A 17075-nucleotide genomic window follows, 5' to 3' on the forward strand; every position below is an offset into this window, starting at 1 on the left:
TTTTTAGAGAAAACTGTCCATGGGTCTTTATCTAGGAGCAATAGATCATCTGATGCAATATGCTAATCTGCCAGTGTTATTTCCCAGGCTCACCCATGGAGCAAGGAGTGGGGCTAACGGTAAGGTGGGACAGTAAGACCCCCAGAGTGAAAATCAATGTGCTGCTATCAGATGAACAAATGGATTCTGGGCAGTGAGAAAATCAACCAAACAAAAAATAACAGCAAGGGACACAGAGCCATGAGGGACCCATGCTCAATCCTGGGAAACTCAAGAACTTCGGGAAGCAAGATGGGGGCGGGGGGCGGTGAAGGCAAGTTTGCAAAGGGCTGTAAGATTTGGGGCTTGGACTCAGGGCTGGATTGGTGGATCCAATCCCCAGAACTGCCTTGTCTCAGATACTTCAGCAGGGCAACTGGCTGTCCGAAGTGGGCTAGTCTACTAGTCCAGCTCTTCCCTGCTGTGGGGAGATGAGATGGGGAAAGTTCCCTCTCTGTTGAATCCGGGTCATTATGTCTACATCTTGTGGCTTCTGCCTGCAATTTCCTCTCCCCTGACCCACCCCTTCCGTGTTTCCACTTGAAAGAAAAATCAGAGCATGGGTACTGGCGAATGAGGCTATCACCCAGCAGGGCCTTGATCCTACCACCCAGAGATGCTTTGGCTGCCCCTGCAATGGGGGACCTCCTGGGTGAGATTCTGTCCCTCTAATCACGAGCACAGGGCCTGTGGCTGTGCAGGTGGCAGGCACCTGGAACTCTGTGCCTCCCCTACTGGGTATAGTCCCCCTCTGAGGATCAGGTCCCTGAAGCCCCAAGTTCAAGTCTGCCACGTGGGAAATTCCCCTCTCTGGGTGTCCCTCGCCATCTTAGTTTTAGGACTGGAAATCCTTTTTCCTGTCAGTTCTTCAGTGGCTTTAAGAAGATTTAAAATGATATCCCCCCTCTACTGTATTTCAGTGGCAAGGTGGGCTCTGAACCCCCGGAGCTGGCCCTCTGGGCTCCTGACTTTAAATACCACCTGAATGGTGACAACAGCAAGTTCCAGAAGCAAGTTCCAGACCTTCCCCTTGTGTCTAAAGTGCTGCGGGGGAGGGGACTCGTTCCTCCCCAGCACGTCTAGAGGAGACTCGGCATCTCCTTAACTCTGCGTCTCTCCAGCAAGGAGGACCCCCGCCTCAGCGCCTCTCCTCCCCACCCCCAGCCCCGAGGCCCCCAAGTTCCCCTTCCCCGGGAGGCCGCAGCTCTCTCCCCACCCGCTTCCTGCTGCCCCCTCCCCCCGCACTTGGGGCGTTTCCTGCCCTGGCCAGGGACCTGGACCGCCCCTGCCCCGCAGACACCAACATGCTGGCCCTGCTGCTGCCCCTGCTGTGGGCGGGTGAGGGGGACGAGGGCTGAGGGCGGGGGCGGGCCGGCGGCGGGAGCTGCCGCTGAGCCTCCGTGTCCCCGCAGAGCCCCCGCCCCAGATCCAGCTGCACGTGCAGGAGTCGGTGTCGCTGCAGGAGGGCCAGTGCGCGCTGGTACCCTGCTCCTTCTCCTTCCCCGGGACCCCGTGGTCTGGCCCCCTGCACGTCTCCTGGTTCTGGGACAAGGACAACACTTACTACGATCTTCCTGTGGCCACAAACAAGCCAGACCAGCTGGTGAAGGCAGAGACCCGGGGCCGGTTCCTCCTCCAGGACTCCTCGGCCAACACCTGCTCCCTGCAGGTCAGGCACGCCAGAAGGAGCGACGCGGGCACCTACCGACTCCGAGTGGAGGGAAAATGGAAGGAAAGACTTAAGCAGAGCGACAAGAGGCTGGACTTGCGGGTGACAGGTACTGGCAGGGCCCCAAGAGGGCCCTGGGGGATGGGGACCCTCCCCTTAGCACAGGCACAGAGCAGCCCCTGTGCCTGCAGCTCTGAGGAGACGCAGGACAGGGCCCAGCTCAGCCCTGGGGAGCTGGCTGCTCTCAGGGTCACACTCTGGGTCTCTCCCCCCCTTCTTCCCCCCTCCCCCCGGGCCCCTCTCTCCTCCTCAGCCCTGACAGAGAAACCGGACATCCACTTTCGGGAGCCTCTGGCATTCGGTCACCCCACAAACCTGACCTGCAGCCTGCCAGGGTCCTGTGAGGGGGACAGCTCCCCCACCTTCTTCTGGATGGGGGCAGCCCTGGACCCCCTGGACCCTCAAACCCACCACTCCCCGGTGCTTGCCCTCACCCCGAGGCTCCAGGACCACGGCACCAACCTCACCTGTTGGGTGAGACCCCAAGGAGCCCAGGGGGCCACAGAGAGGACTGTCCAGCTCCAGGTCTCCTGTGAGTGCTGGGTGGGACCACCCAGCCCTGAGGGCAGTGGAGGACAGCAGGAGGGCAGGTCCTGGGACCCTATCCCCAGAGGAGTCTGGAGAGAAGTTCCCAAACCCTTCCCTTCCTTTCCTGTGACTCCTGGGGCAAGGGGCAAAGCCCCACCTGCCCCTCACCACATCCTCTCCCCCCAGATGCTCCCCAGTTCACGACTACAAGCTTTCTCCTGGGAGACCTCACAAAGAGTAAGACCCCTCTTCTCCCTGGGGCAATGGCTCAGGGTTGGGGTCTCAGAGCTCAGAATAGGGGAGGGCTATGCTTGGGGATGAGACCCCTCCCTCCCCAGGGCCTCTGTCTGTGTCTGTCCCTACCCATCCCTCTCACCAAGATTTCTCAAGGGACACAGCCTCGCTCTTGGCTGCTCTCTCCTTCACCTCTCTGTTCCGTCCATCTTTCCCAGGTCCCTTCGATGTGCACGTCCCCCAGCCCGGGAATCCTGTTTCTCCCCACCCTCCCCTGGAGAGCTCTTTCCTTGCTGAGGTGTCACCTCCAATCCCTCCATGTCCTGAGGTCTCTCCCCAACATTCTATCCAGCCTTTTCCCTGAGCCCCACATCTGCACGTGGAGCCCCCCTTGCGATGACACCCCAACCTCCCATCCCGCTTATCCAGGTGTAGTTTGGGCACCACACCAAGCAGCTTCCTCTCTCACCAGCTAGACCCTTGAGCCACTTGGCTGCTTCCCTTCTCTGTCCCCTTGGCCCCAGGCCCAGCTCAGTCCCTGTCCTCTCCCCTCTCCCCTGGATTATTGCCCCAGGCTCCTCCCTGCCTTCCTGCCTCCTGCCTGGTTCCTCAGTTCATGATCTGTCTGCACCCCGAGCTGATCCCATCTTTCTTGGCTCAGCCCCCTGTTCCTTGCCCATACTTCCAGGAGAAATGCTCAAGGCTCTGCGCAGTCGGACTCTGCCTTTCTTTCCACCGTCATTGCTCCTTCACACATCCAGGTCCTCCCTGCCACCTGGCAGGTGTAGTGCATTCACCAACACGCTTGTCTCCACCTGGGATGCCCTTCCACTACTCCTTAATACAAGCGTGGCCCTCACCCTGCCAACCCCAGCTCCGCCTCTCTCTGCCAGGGAGATGGCCCCAACCACCAGCTTCCTGGACCCCTCAGCCTCGATTCCCCACCCTCCAGCCCTTGTCTCACATCCTGTCTCTGGATTTCTAGGTCTGTAGGAGGTAAGGGAGAGGCAGCTCCATCCTCCTTCCTCCCTGAATTTGTCACCCAGCCCCACAGCCGGGGATGGGTGAGTGGGAGACAAAGGGTCTTCCTGGATGGCCAGTCCCTGCACTTGGTCTGTGTGGCTGAGAGCAAGCCGCCTGTGGGGCTGAGCTGGGCCCCTGAGGGCAAATCCCAGGGCCCACCAGCCCTCAGCACCTGGGGTCCTGGAGCTGCCCCAAGTAGTTGCTGGAGGTTGAGGGCACTCGCCTGCTCCCAGCCTGTTTCCTTGAGGCTCTTCGTGGTGTGGAAGGCAGGTAGCCTGGTCAGGGGGAGGGGATGTGGGAGGGGCTGAGCCTGGGACAGGGCCTCACCTCCCCCTCCCCTCTCCCACGAGGCCCCTCTGGCTGCCCCTGCCGCTGCCTGTCTGGGGAGCAGGAGGACTCCTGGCCCCTAGTCTTCACCCTGATCAGGGGCACCCTCATGGGAGCTGGCTTCCTCCTCACCTATGGCCTCACCTGGATCTACTACACCAGGTGAGCAGGCCTGCCCTCCCCAGAGGAGCTGAGCTGCCCTGACCCATCTGGCTTAAGAATTCAAGGGACAGCGCTCTAATCTGAGACCTGTGTTTTCTCTGCAGGTGTGGAGGCCCCCGTGGGAGCAGGAGGCCTGAGTGAGCTCCCTCCTCAAGCTGGGGCTGAGGTGTGGACATGGAGCCCAGGGGGCCAGCGTGGGGGCATCACACCACTGCCTCCCTGGAAACACTCTGTCCAAAGCCGACGGACTGGCTGCCCCTTTATTGCCCCTACCCCACCCTCCATCTCCCGCCCCTACCTGTCCCTCCCCCAGTTCTGTGGTCAAAGAACCAGCTCTTGCACCTCTGTCCTCCCCTGTCCCCACTGCATTTTGCCTTTTTAACACTGGTCTCCTAAACTTTATTATCCATTTGTGTGTAGATGTAAATCCACCTCCTCTCTCAGCACTAAAGACCCCTGTCTCATATACTCATCATATACTATTACAGATATAATTATTGAAAGTTGGAAGTTTCATTGAACACCATACAATGTAAAATAGAATCCGTTCAAAAAAACCAGGGGCAGCAGTTGGGCACCCACCTCCTACATGGGAGGTTCCCCGTTCGGTTCCCAGTGCCTCCTAAAGAAAGACAAGCAGACAACACGTGGACACAATGAACAGACCATGAGCAGAAACAACAAGAAGGCAGATGAGGGAGACATCTTGGGGAGGGGGTGGGGGAGAACAATCTTATTAATTATGACCTCCATGGAAATTGTTTAGAGATAAGTTTTTCTGATCTTTTTTTATTTTAAAAAGTTTCAGCTAACCCTTCTTTAGTCATCACTTTTATTGCGGTTTAACTGACATTAACTGTGTGCTAATTGAATTGTTAGATAAGCTTTTAGATATGTCTGTACTCACGAAGCCACCATCCAAATCAAGGTACAGAATAATCTCAGCACCTGTCAGTCAACATTCCTCATGAGTCACCCCCATTCTCCTTTGTGGGGACACCAAGTGCCATAGACCAGAAATTCCAGTTTTTATTTCATATAAGTGACATCAAGCATTACATACTGTTTTGGGTCTGACTTTTTTTGCTAAACATTTCTTTTTGAGTTTCAACCATGTTGATTACCCTTTATTAATGCCATTACTTGATGGAATTCCTTGGTGTGACTACACCTCCACTCATTTTTTCACTGTAAAATAGAGGGGCATTTAGGGTTGTTTTCCTTTAGGGCTTTTTTAATGATGCTCTGAACACTTTTTCTCGTGGGTATAGGCCAAAGAGTACAACCGTGGCATTTGTTGGCCATTTGGACATATTGTTTTGTGAATTGCACATTGAGTTCTTTTGCCCTTTTTCCTTGTAATTGGGTTGTCTATCTTCATCTTCCTGATTTGGGGGATCTTTCTATATATATTCCAGATGAGTCCTTTGGTCGTTATTTGTTGTGACTGACATCATCTTCTCTACAGTTTGCCTTTTCACTCTCTTAAAAGTGTCTCTTAAAGTGTCCTTTGATGAGTAGGAAATCTTAATTTTTATGAAATCCAAGTTCCATTCTTTTATTTTGTTGTTCCTGCTTATTGCATCCTGATTAATAATTTGTTGACTATCCTAAGTGCTGAAAGATCTTGTCCTATATTTCCTTCCTATATTTCTAGTTGTTCAGCTTTCAATATAATTATTCATGAGTCAATTTTTATTGCTTTAATTTGCACTTTTAGGTCTATGAGCCATCTTGAATTACATTTTATGAATGATGTAAGGAAAGGGTCAAGATTCTTTATTTTTCCAATGATGGAGATATCCAATTGATCCAGAACCATTTGTTGAAAGGGTCATCTATCCCACTCTGAATTAATTTAGCACCTTTGTCATAAATTGACAGTATATTTGTGGTTCTATTTCTAGATTCTCAATTCTCTACCTTTATTACCTTTTTCTTGCAATAAGCTACCATTTTAATTACTCTAGCTTTATAAGTCTTGATAATATGTAGTATATGTCCTCTAGCACTGGGCTTCTTCAAGTTTGCCTCAGCTATTTTTTTTTAATTTTTAAAAAATATTTATTTATTTATTTCTCACTGTCTGCTCTCTGTGTCTTCTTGTTGTGTGCTCTCTGTGCTCTCTGGAGGCACTGGGAACCGAACTTGGGACCTCCCATGTGAGAAGGAGGCACCCAATAACTTGAGCCGCATCTACTTTCTGCTTGTGTCTCCCGTTGTATCTCCTCATTGAGTCATCTCGTTGCATTAGCTTGCCGCACTGGCCCATCATGTCAGCTCTGTCTTGTTTGTCTTCTTAGGCGGCACCGGGAACTGAACCCAAGACCTCCCATATAGGAGGCAGGTGCCCAACTGCTTGAGCCACATCCACTCCTTGCCTTGACTATTCTAGGCCTTTTGCATATTCACATAAATTTCAGAACCATCTTAAAAAAAAACTTTTCAATTTCAATCATGATTACATTAATCCCTTTGATTAGTTTGGGAGAGATTTAAACTTATTTAAAATATCGATTATTCTAATTCATGAACACAGTATATCTCTCCATTATTTAAGGCTTCTTTAATTACTCTAAGCAATATTTTCAGTTTTCAGTGCAGAGGTCTTAAATCTATTTTGTTAGTTTTACTTTTAGGAATATTATGATTTGGAGTGCAATTTAAAAAGATGTATTTTTAATTTCAGGTTGATTGTTGTTAATATAGATAAATAAATGATTTCTGTCTGTTGATTTTAGATCCAGCTACTATGCCAAATTCACATATTAGTTTCAATAGTTTGCTTATAGAACTTTCTGGATTTTCTATATGTTACTATCTTATCATAGAAAACAATGATATTTTACTTCGTCCTTTCAAATCATTATGTCTTTTATTATTTTCCTGCTTCACTGCACCCTCTAGTAATTTCATTACAGTTTGAGTAGAGGTGCTAGTAGTGGATATCTTTGATTTTTTTCTTGACCATAGGGGCTAAATGTTAAATATTTCACTCCTAAATATGATATCTGGATGCCTATGCTATGTAGGTACAGTGAAGCCATTGTAGACCCCACAAAAACAATTCTCATTCATAGTTGTATTTGGTTTACATACTGGTTTTAGAAACAGTTTTAATTCATTGGTCACACAATAATCTGGATGTTTCACTTTTCTTGAAAATTTGGAGTATCTGGCATTCCACATGACCTTTCCTTGCTGCATTCCCACACCTGATGCTATGATCTCGCCCACACTCAGCCCAAAGCTCAGGTACCATTGGTCAATGCACTGGCTGCATTGTTTCCCTTACCCCAGGCCTGTTGCACTCGTTCTCCATCCTCTTGTAGGGATTTAATTTTGTAATTCCTGGGAAAACATGCACTGAACCATCAAACGGAATTCCCCTAGCCAGAGAGAGGGTTGCTCTCTAAAGTGTTTTCCCAGCAGTGGTTCCAGCTCAAGGCAGGGAAGCCAACCAAAGCCCAAGTGTGCCCCCTGATGGACAAGGCGCGCTGAGCAGGCTTGATTTGTTCAGAGGGAAAATCTTGGGAGACACAAAGTTCTCCGTTTACCACACCTTTTGCTCCAGCTCCCTCTTCCAACACAATTTTGATAAATAATAAAGGAGAAAAAAAGTTGGATGGAAAAAATAATTAGAGTATTTTAATTAATTAACTATATGAAACAAAAAAGGGTAGATTCTAGCAGATTCCTACTTGTAAGGAAATTAAAGAAAACTTTCTCATAATTGATAAGCAAGTATATGAGTAAAAATGGACTAGAGAAAGTAATTAAGGGGGAAATGATGACAATGAAAAATTAAAATTGTAGTAGAGGCATAAAATATAATACTTGGCCCACAGGAAGAAAAAATAAAGCATTTAGTTTCCTGTATCTGGACAGAGTCCAGATTCAGGAAAATCACACAGGATTCAGGGAAAAGGATGAAAATGATGAGAGGGAAGCAGACAACTCTGGGGCAACCAAATTGCTTAGAAAATACCTTATTCAATTCCTCACTAATAACTAGGAAAGTCGGAATAAATTTATGGTTTTTCAGGAAAATCTAAATTACACACATAAAATATAAATTACACACAAGAAGAGATAGACATGTTAAATAGATTGGTAACTATAAACTTGAAAAAAACATATTACGTTCTTTCAAGCTACCAAGGAACAGACAATTCTGATTCAATGTGTAAACTGAAGAAGAAAGAAACAACTTCCCAATTATTTGTTCAACACATGGTATAAACACCTAATAAGGTAACACAAAAAGAAAAAAACTACAGGTAGACCTTCTTAGGACTACTGTTGGAAAACTACCAAATAGAATATTAGCAGTAGAAACCTCCAGTACATTAAAAGAATATGCCAGGGAAGCGGCTGTGACTCAATAAGTTGGGCTCCAGTCTACCATATGGGAGGCCCTGGGTTTGCGTCCCTGGGGCCTCCTTGTGAAGGCAGGCTTGCCTGCATGCTGTGGAGAGCTGCCCTGCCTGCAAGCACCGTGGAGAGCTGACTCAGCAAGGTGACACAACAAAAAAGGGAAACAAAACAAAAAAAAAAAAACAGAAGAGTATGCAGCAAATGGACACAGAGAGCAGACAGCAAGAAAGCCACAAGGGGGAAGGGGAAATAAAATAAATAAATACAGACACAGAAGAACACCCAGCAAATGGACACAGAGAGCAGACAGCTAGGGAAAAAAAAGAAAAACGCCACAAAGGGGGGGATAAAAAAATGCAAAAATACCAAAAAAAAAGAATATGCCACATTTAAATGGATATTATCTAGAAATGAAGATATGATTGAATATTTTTTAAATCTATTAAAATAAATCTTCATATAGATAGAGCAAAGGAGACTACACATATCACATCGTTAGATGTTAAAAGGGTTAAAATTCAGGTGCCTTTCCCAATAAATATCTCCTTGTACAAGATTATTTCCTTAATATAGGATTCTATTTACCTACCTATCTATCCACATAAAACCAGAAACAATTTAAGTGCTTACATGTAACACACTGCATCGGCCTGCCCCAAGACTGCCCTTGGATAGCTCCTCTTCACCACTTTATTCACTTCCAAAGCAATCTCATCAAGGCTTTAAACACCATCAAGTCTTGATAATTCCCAATGGACATCTTCATCCTAGACCTTGCCTTGGAGCTCCAGGTTCATAAATTTAATTGCCTGCTTGGATATCTAATACTCATTTCAAACTCGTCATATCCAAAACAGTCTAGATGTCCACCCCAAACCTGCTTCTCCCACAGTCTTCCCCATCTCCGTAAATGTTAGCTCCATTTTTCTAGCTGCTTGGGCCAAAGGCCTGGGGGTCATCCTTGTCTCCCTTTCTTCTCTAATCACCCGCACCCAGTGAGAAATCTTCTGCACTCTGCATTTGAAATGCTGTATAACCACAATTCTTCCTCTTCCCTTCTGTGACAGTTTGAATTTGGTGAATCCCAAAGAGATTATGTTCTCCAACTACTCCATTCCTGTGGGTGTGGGGCCTTTTTGATTGGATTAGGTCAGTGAGGCATGACTCAGGTTGGGTTTCTGCCCTCTTACTGGAGCTTTATATAAATGGAGAGGGAGAGAGAGAGAAAGCCACCATTTTGATCCTGCTAAGTGGGAGGAAGGAGAAAGTAGAGAGATTGGACTCCAGGTTTGCCTATGCTGCAGAAAGGCAGAGGAGCCCTGAGAAGCTGAGAGAGGTCCTGGAGTCTGGAATCAGCAGAGCACAGAGGCCTGGAAAGAGGCCCCCAAGGGGCTGGGCCCACAGAGCAGCTCAAGAATGAAGAGATGAGCCAAGCCATATGCCTGATAGTCCCCAGCTGAACTCAGAAAGAAAGCCGAGCAGCCAAGACTGAGAGAGAAGGCCCAGAAAGAGACAAGGCCTATGCTTGGTCACCCACAGCTGGATGCTGGGAGATGGTGAGCCCAGAGGGGAAGGCAGGGACCTTGGCAGAGATCGGCCACCATCTTACTTTGCCACAAGGCAGGACCACAGGATCATCAGTAGCTGACTTTGGTGATAAAGCATCTCTGCTGTTGCCTTGATTTGGACATTCCACAGTCTCAGAACTATAAGTTTTTACCCTAAATCAAATTCCCATTGTAAAAGCCAACCTATTTCTGATACTTTGCATCTGCAGCCCTGTGGTAAACTAAGACATCTTCCCTTCCCTCCCCTCCCCTCCCCACCTCTCCCCTTCCTTCCCCTCCCTAAAGTCATCAGTTCCAGCAAGCACAGCAGATATCTGTTAAAGAGGTGTCCTGGAATGGGCATCTCACAATAAGGAGGGTGCCTGCCCAGGAGCATAGAATCCAAGCAAGGCGAGGCAGGTGTTTGCTTGTGGCAGTGGCCTGGCATGGGTATCAGAGCTTGAGCAGGGTCATGAGGGAGTTCTTGTTGGGGAGGAGAGAAGCCCCACAGTATGGAGAGGACAGCTATGCTGAGAAGGGACAGGGGCTGTGATAGGAGATGCTGCACAAGGGGAGATGAGGAAATAAGTGAATATATTATGGATAATAGGAAAAGGCCTCTCACTCTCAGAAAAGGGAGTTCTAAATATGGAAAAGCAGAAAACTAGAAAGACCCCATGTGGTATTGCATTGGCATTGGAGGTAATGGAGGGAACTCATGAATGTCACTATTTATTTCATGAATAACTGCAAGCTAGAGACTGTTTCCAACAAAGTCAAGGACAAGACAATGGCATCTGCTATGACAATTACTATTTGATTTCCTAACAGCAGGGTTCTGGATGCAACAAGAATCAATTTGGGTTAACCAAAGCAAGAAAGGAATTTATTCACAAGACTGGGCAGTTGGCAGATTGTCTGAGGGTATTGAAGTCACACGTTTAGAAAATGGGTCAGAACCCAAGGAAATGATGAAAGGAGAAACATCACGACGTAGGCTGAACATAAGGCTTCCTTACGTTATCATCTTCATGAAAACTGTCATGGTGGGTTTAGTCAGACACCTGCATGCTAGCTACCAGTTGAAACTTGGAAAACAAGTGTTTAGCTTTTGGGTCTTTTGTGATGGAAAGTGGGACCTCTCACAACAACTCACACAACAATGGAGGTCCCAGACAAAGGGATATAGTTCCGACACTCACTGCAAACATTATGAGAGTGCTAGCAAAAACCAATTGCACAAGAATCAAATAAGAGGTGTAAATTCTGAAAAGGATATATGCTTACTTTCTGCAATTAGTATGACTGTATACCTAGAATATCCAAAATTAAATGAAAAAGCTATTAGAAGTAATACAATCACTCATTAAAATATTAGGTTACACCAGCATTTTTCAATTTCAGCACTATTACCATTTGGGATCAGATAATCCTTTGTTGGGAGGGAACATACCCTGTGCTCACCAGGATGCTGAGCAGCATCCGTGGTCAGTACTTACTAGACGCTGGTAGCACCTCCTTCCCCCCAGTCAGTTGTAAAAACCAAAAATGTCTCCAGACCTTGACAAATATTCCCTGAGAAGTGGTTGGGTAAAATAACCCCTGGCTGGGTTGGGGTACACAATTCATTTATAAAAGTAATAAAATATTTTACATAAAAATGACCAACTGAAAACTATAATGGAAAAATAACTTTTGTTCACATTTAAATCACCGTAAATTATATTAAATTCATCTGGGATTTCTTTGTGCATGGTGTGAGATAGGGATCTAATTTTACTTGTTGATTTTTTAATATGATCTTGATTAGTATATTTATCTTATATCTTGCCAGATTGAAGAATTCAATGATGAGTTCTAAGATTTTTCAGTAAATTCTCTTGGGTTTTCTAGGTAGGTGATCCTATCATCTCCAAAAGATGACAATCTTGTCTTTTCATTTCCCATATTTATACCACTGATTTCAATTTCCTGTCTAACTGCCTTTCCTAGCATTTCAAGAACAATTATAATTGTGGTGATAATGGGAGCCTGCCTTGTTCCCGGCTTTAATGGGTAGAGTTTAAAATTTCACCGTTATCAACAATAACACGTTAAATTTCTTTAGCAGTTGAGATAGCTAGCTGTATTCCATGGGGTTTGATACAATTGTTTTCTAGATATTCTGAAATAGTGATTTTCATTATTTTCTCTGTGGCTTAAGAGTAGCTGAGCTTTAATAATACAATTCATATTGAGGTTTTTTAAATTCCTGCTCTTATCATTATTTTGTTGTTGTCAGAGAATTTTTTAAATTTTGCACTATATTTGTACATGTATGCTTTTTACCATTTTGGTACTTGTATTAGTCAGTCAAAGGGGTGCTGATGCAAAATACCAGAAATTGATTGTTTTTTATAAAGGGTATTTATTTGGGCCATAAAGCATAAGTTACTTCCCTCACCAAAGTCTATTTCCATGTTTTGGAGCAAGATGGTTGCCAGCGTCTGTGAGGGTTCAGGTTTCCTGGGTTCCTCTGGGCTCAGCTCCTCTGTTTTCTCTACAAGATCAGTGGTAGACTATCAGGTGAATGGCTCTATCTCTCTCAGGGGCTTCTGCTGTGTCTAAGGAGTTGTCTCTGTTCCTCTGTGTTCTTTTCCTGACTCAGGTCTTCTCTTCCTGGGACTTGCTTCTCTTTCCTTTGTGAGCTTACTTCCCAGAGCTCCAGCTTAAGGCTTAAGCATCAAACTCCAATATCAGCTCTCAACTCTGTCCTTTGCCATGCCTTTTATCTGTGAGGCCCCCCCCACCAAAGGGTGGGGACTCAACACCCTAATGACGTGGCCTAATCAAAGCTCTAATTATAACTTAATTGCACCCACGTACAGACCAGATTACAAACATAATCCAACATCTATTTTTGGAATTTATAACCATATCAAACTGCTACAGTACCTATCTATATAAATTCTTGTTAATTACATGAACTAGATCCTGTACACAGTGATGTCTAATAGCACTTTCAGTGATGATGGAAATGTTCTCTATCTGAGCTGTCCAATACTTAGCCATAATAGCCACATATGTCTGTTGAGCACCTGAATGTGGCTACTATGACTAACTGATTTTTTTTACTTTAATTAAACTTAAAATAGCCATACATGGCTAGTGGTTACCACACTGGACCCCAATTATTTTTGTCCTTTGAATCTATCCTGGCTGAGAGAGGTGAATTAACTCTCCAACTGCAGATATATATTTGTCCCTTTCTCCTTGTGTTCTGTGGTTTATCTGCTTAAATTGTGATGCTATATTATTTGATACATGAATAGTCATGACTGTTAAGTTTTTCTTGCATAATACACTTCCATCTTTATAAAGTGTCCTTGGGAAGTGGTTGTGGCTCAACTGGTAGAGTGTTTGCCTACCATATGGAGGGTCCAGGGTTTGATACCCAGTGCCTCCTGACCCATGTGGTGAGCTGGCCCATGTGCAGTGCTGTCATGTGCAAGGAGTGCCATGCCACGTGGGGGTGTCTCCCATGTAAGAGTGCCTCATGTGCAAGGAGCGCCGCCCCATGTGAAAAAAATTGCAGCCTGCCCAGGAGTGGTGCCGCACACATGGAGAACTGAAGCAGCAAGATGATGCAACAAGAACAAAAAAGTGACACAGTTTCCTGGTGCTGCATTACAAGAATGCAAACAGACACAGAAGAACACACAGCAAATGCACACAGAGAGCAGACAACGGGGAAAGGGAAGAGAAATAAATAAATCTTTTTTTAAAATGTGGCATTGGTGTGGAGAATGTGGCCATGGTGGCTGCTAGGGGTAGGGAGTGGGAGGAAGAGATGTGATGTGGGGGCATTTTTGGGACTTGGAGTTGTCCTGGGTGGTGCTGCAGGGACAGTTACCGGACATTGTACGTCCTCCCATGACCCACTGGGTGGACTGTGGGAGAGTGTGGGCTATGATGTGAACCATTGACCATGAGGTGCAGCGGTGCTCAGAGATGTATTCACCAAATGCAATGAATGTCTCATGAAGATGGAGGAGGTTGTTGTTATGGGGGGAGGAGTGGGGTGAGGGAGATGGGGGATATATGGGGATCTCATATTTTTTAATGTAACATTAAAAAATTAAAGACAAAAGAAAAAAGAAAAAAAAGTCTACATTCTAATGGGGAAAATCAGAGAACAAATAATCTGAGAGAAAAATAAAAATGTCCTGTAGGGAATAAAAATTATTTAAAAATAATAATAATAAATAAAGTATCTTTTGTCCTATTTCTTTCTGTCCTAAATTCAACTTAGTCTGATATTAAACTTGAAGCTCTGCTTTCTTTCCTTTGCATTTGCCTGGTATACCCTGGCCTATCCTTTCATTTTCAAAGTTGCTGAGTTCATTTGTTTTAGCATGTCTTTGATATTCCCAGAAAATAATTTTTTTTTTATGTGATCCAGGGTGGTAATTTTTTTTTAATATGCAGATAAACACATTTAAATTTATTGCTTGGATAAGCATATCTGATATCAGTTCTATCAGAATTTTTGTTATGTTTTCTTTTTATTGTTCCTTTTGTAATTCATATTTCACAGTGTGGCCTCTATTTTCTTTGTGCTATGGTGTGTTTCTGTGTGTGATATTCTTCCCTATGAGCAATGACAAAATTAGACTTTTCCCACTTTTCTCATTGCCTCTCCTTTCCTTCCAAGCCCAGTTTTAGTGGATAATGCCGTTTTAGCTCTTCCAGTTTTGGTTTGTTTTTCACTTTTATATCTTTACATACTCATGCCCCTATTGTTGGATTTGCTTTAAAGTTCTGTTTTGACTCCATGTTCTTTCACTATATTCCATCTTCTGTTTTTTTCCTATATTGTAACTTATATACTTTAGATAGTGGCATGACTTGGAACACTTCTATCCTTCTCTACGACCGTAATCTCCACAGTTGTTTTATTCTTAGTCCATAAGGTAGATAGAGCCAGGGCTTAGTGGGTTGACCTTTATCATCTCACAGTGGGACCTAGGCTGGTTGTCCCTCACTGTTCCTCACTTTCCACTGTAGAGACTGAAATGGCAAAAATCTTGCTTTCTGCATCTATTGAAATGATCTTCAATTTATTGTTTGGGTGGTGTTTTCATTTGCCAAAGGACTGCCAATGCAAAGTACTAGAATTGGGTTGGCTATTATAGAGGGGATTCATTTTGGGTAAAAGCTTGCAGTTCCACAGCCATGAAATGCCCAAATCAAGGCATCAGCAGATATGCTTTCTCACAAAGTCAGCTGCCACATGGTGAAGCAAGATGGCAATTTATCTCTGTCAAGGTCTCTGCCTTCTTCTCCAACTCTCCAAGCTCAGCTCAGGGCAGCCAGGCATAGGGCTTGTCTCTTTCTGGACCACCTATACCAGTCTCTCCTGCTCCATTTTCTTCCCGAGTTCACCTGTGAGCTATCAGGCATATGGCTCATCTCCCCCTGGGCCTCAGCTCTCTGAGCCTCTCAGGGGCTTCTCTCCTTGCAGCTCAGCTGTGGGCAACACTGAAGTCCTTTCTCTCTCACATAGCAAGATCCAATATGGTGGCTTCTTTTATGTGCGTCCATGTCTGTCTCTGTGTCTTTGTTTATATCAGATCCAGCCAGTGAGCAGAAACCCAAGCTGACTCACGCCTCACTAACGTAATCCAATCAAAAGCCCAAAAGCGATCCTATCAAGTAATCTAATCAAGAAGACCCTCACCCGAATTTAATGCAATTAAAGGATATCACCCACAAGAATAGATTAGTTTAATAATATAATCTTTCTCTTTTGGGGATTCATAAAATAATTTCAAACTGCCACAGATGGTGTTTCCCACTGCATCCCAGAAAAGAGGTCACCGGCTGTTCCAGGCTCATGTATGTCTTACAATCTGCAATGACAGCAAGTGGGGTCCTAGTCCTGTCATTTGCTTACCAAATCTCCTGGAGAAGTAACGAAGGGTGGTTTTTCTTTCATGGCATCAGAATATACCACAAATCCAGTGTCACCAATTGATATGATATTCAAATAGGAAAAGAAAACTAGACCAGATAACACAATAAAGAATGTAGAGTAGATTTGAGTCAAGTGTGATAGTCCTATTATGTGAAAAAAGGTGGTTTATTTAATAAAGGGGCCTGGCAAAACTGATCCATCTAGAAAAAAATTCAGTTGTACTATGAACTCATCTCACACCATATACAAAAATACATACCAGACCTAAATGATAAAAAAAAAAGGTGGTAAAAGAGAAGAAAATATAGGAAATCGTGGGAAGCAGACTTGGCCCAGTGGTTAGGGCATTTGTCTACCATATGGGAGGTCCGCGGTTCAAACCCTGGGCCTCCTTGACCCGTGTGGAGCTGGTCCATGAGCAGTGCTGATGCGCGCAAGGAGTGCCCTGCCACGCAGGGGTGTCCCCGCGTAGGGGAGCCCCACGCGCAAGGAGTGCACCCCGTAAGGAGAGCCACCCAGCGCGAAAGAAAGTGCAGCCTGCCCAAGAATGGTGCTGCACACACGGAGAGCTGACACAAGATGACGCAACAAAAAGAGACACAGATTCCCGTGCTGCTGACAGCAGAAGCGGACAAACAAGAAAAAGCAGCAAATAGGCACAGAGAACAGACAACCAGAGCAGGGGGAGGGGGAGGGGAGAGAAATAAATAAATAAATAAATCTTTTTAAAAAAAAGAAAATATAGGAAATCATATGGTTGTGGGGTAACTTTCTTAACCAAGACAAAAAAAAAATATCTGGGGGAAGCAATAGTTATACATGACTAAATAGATAGAAAAATGTTTGTGTGGTAAAATGTACCACAAAAAATCAGTGTACTAAGATCAAGGATAGCAAATTTCTTAATACATATGACAGATAAAAGTTAATTAAACTCTATAGTCCAACAAGAAGTCTTACAAATTGACAAGAAATAAGTAAAAAAAATAAATAGAAAAACAGACAAATAGTATGAATACAAAATTCACAGAAAAGCAAATCCAAAAGGCTAAACATGAAAGGAAAAAAAAGCTCAAGTTAACTAGCAATTGGGAAAGCACATATTTAAGTAAAAACAAGATTACACTTCACACCTATAAATTGTAAGGAAATT

General features: G+C 45.1%; 1 protein-coding gene across 1 annotated transcript; it reads left to right on the top strand.

Moving 5' to 3' along the window:
* Window positions 1-1332: 1332 nt before the first annotated feature.
* LOC101413158 (sialic acid-binding Ig-like lectin 14) lies at window positions 1333-4183 on the top strand. The gene is made up of 6 exons (XM_004453010.4): window positions 1333-1377; window positions 1452-1817; window positions 2022-2300; window positions 2483-2533; window positions 3904-4042; window positions 4147-4183. The coding sequence occupies exons 1-6, from the start codon at window positions 1344-1346 to the stop codon at window positions 4181-4183; spliced, it is 906 nt and encodes a 301-aa protein (XP_004453067.2). The 5' UTR covers window positions 1333-1343.
* The last annotated feature ends 12892 nt before the right edge of the window (window positions 4184-17075 follow it).

The sequence above is a fragment of the Dasypus novemcinctus genome, chromosome 18 (genome assembly GCF_030445035.2).
Source record: "Dasypus novemcinctus isolate mDasNov1 chromosome 18, mDasNov1.1.hap2, whole genome shotgun sequence".
NCBI lineage: Eukaryota > Metazoa > Chordata > Mammalia > Cingulata > Dasypodidae > Dasypus > Dasypus novemcinctus.

What these genes read in the sequence shown, in the direction of transcription:
- LOC101413158 (XM_004453010.4), top strand. Translation starts at nt 1,344, where the DNA reads ATGCTGGCCCTGCTGCTGCCCCTGCTGTGGGCGG. An exon ending in GCTGGACTTGCGGGTGACAG is followed by an intron (nt 1,818 to 2,021) that starts GTACTGGCAGGG and finishes TCTCCTCCTCAG; the next exon opens with CCCTGACAGAGAAACCGGAC. An exon ending in ACCTGGATCTACTACACCAG is followed by an intron (nt 4,043 to 4,146) that starts GTGAGCAGGCCT and finishes TTTTCTCTGCAG; the next exon opens with GTGTGGAGGCCCCCGTGGGA.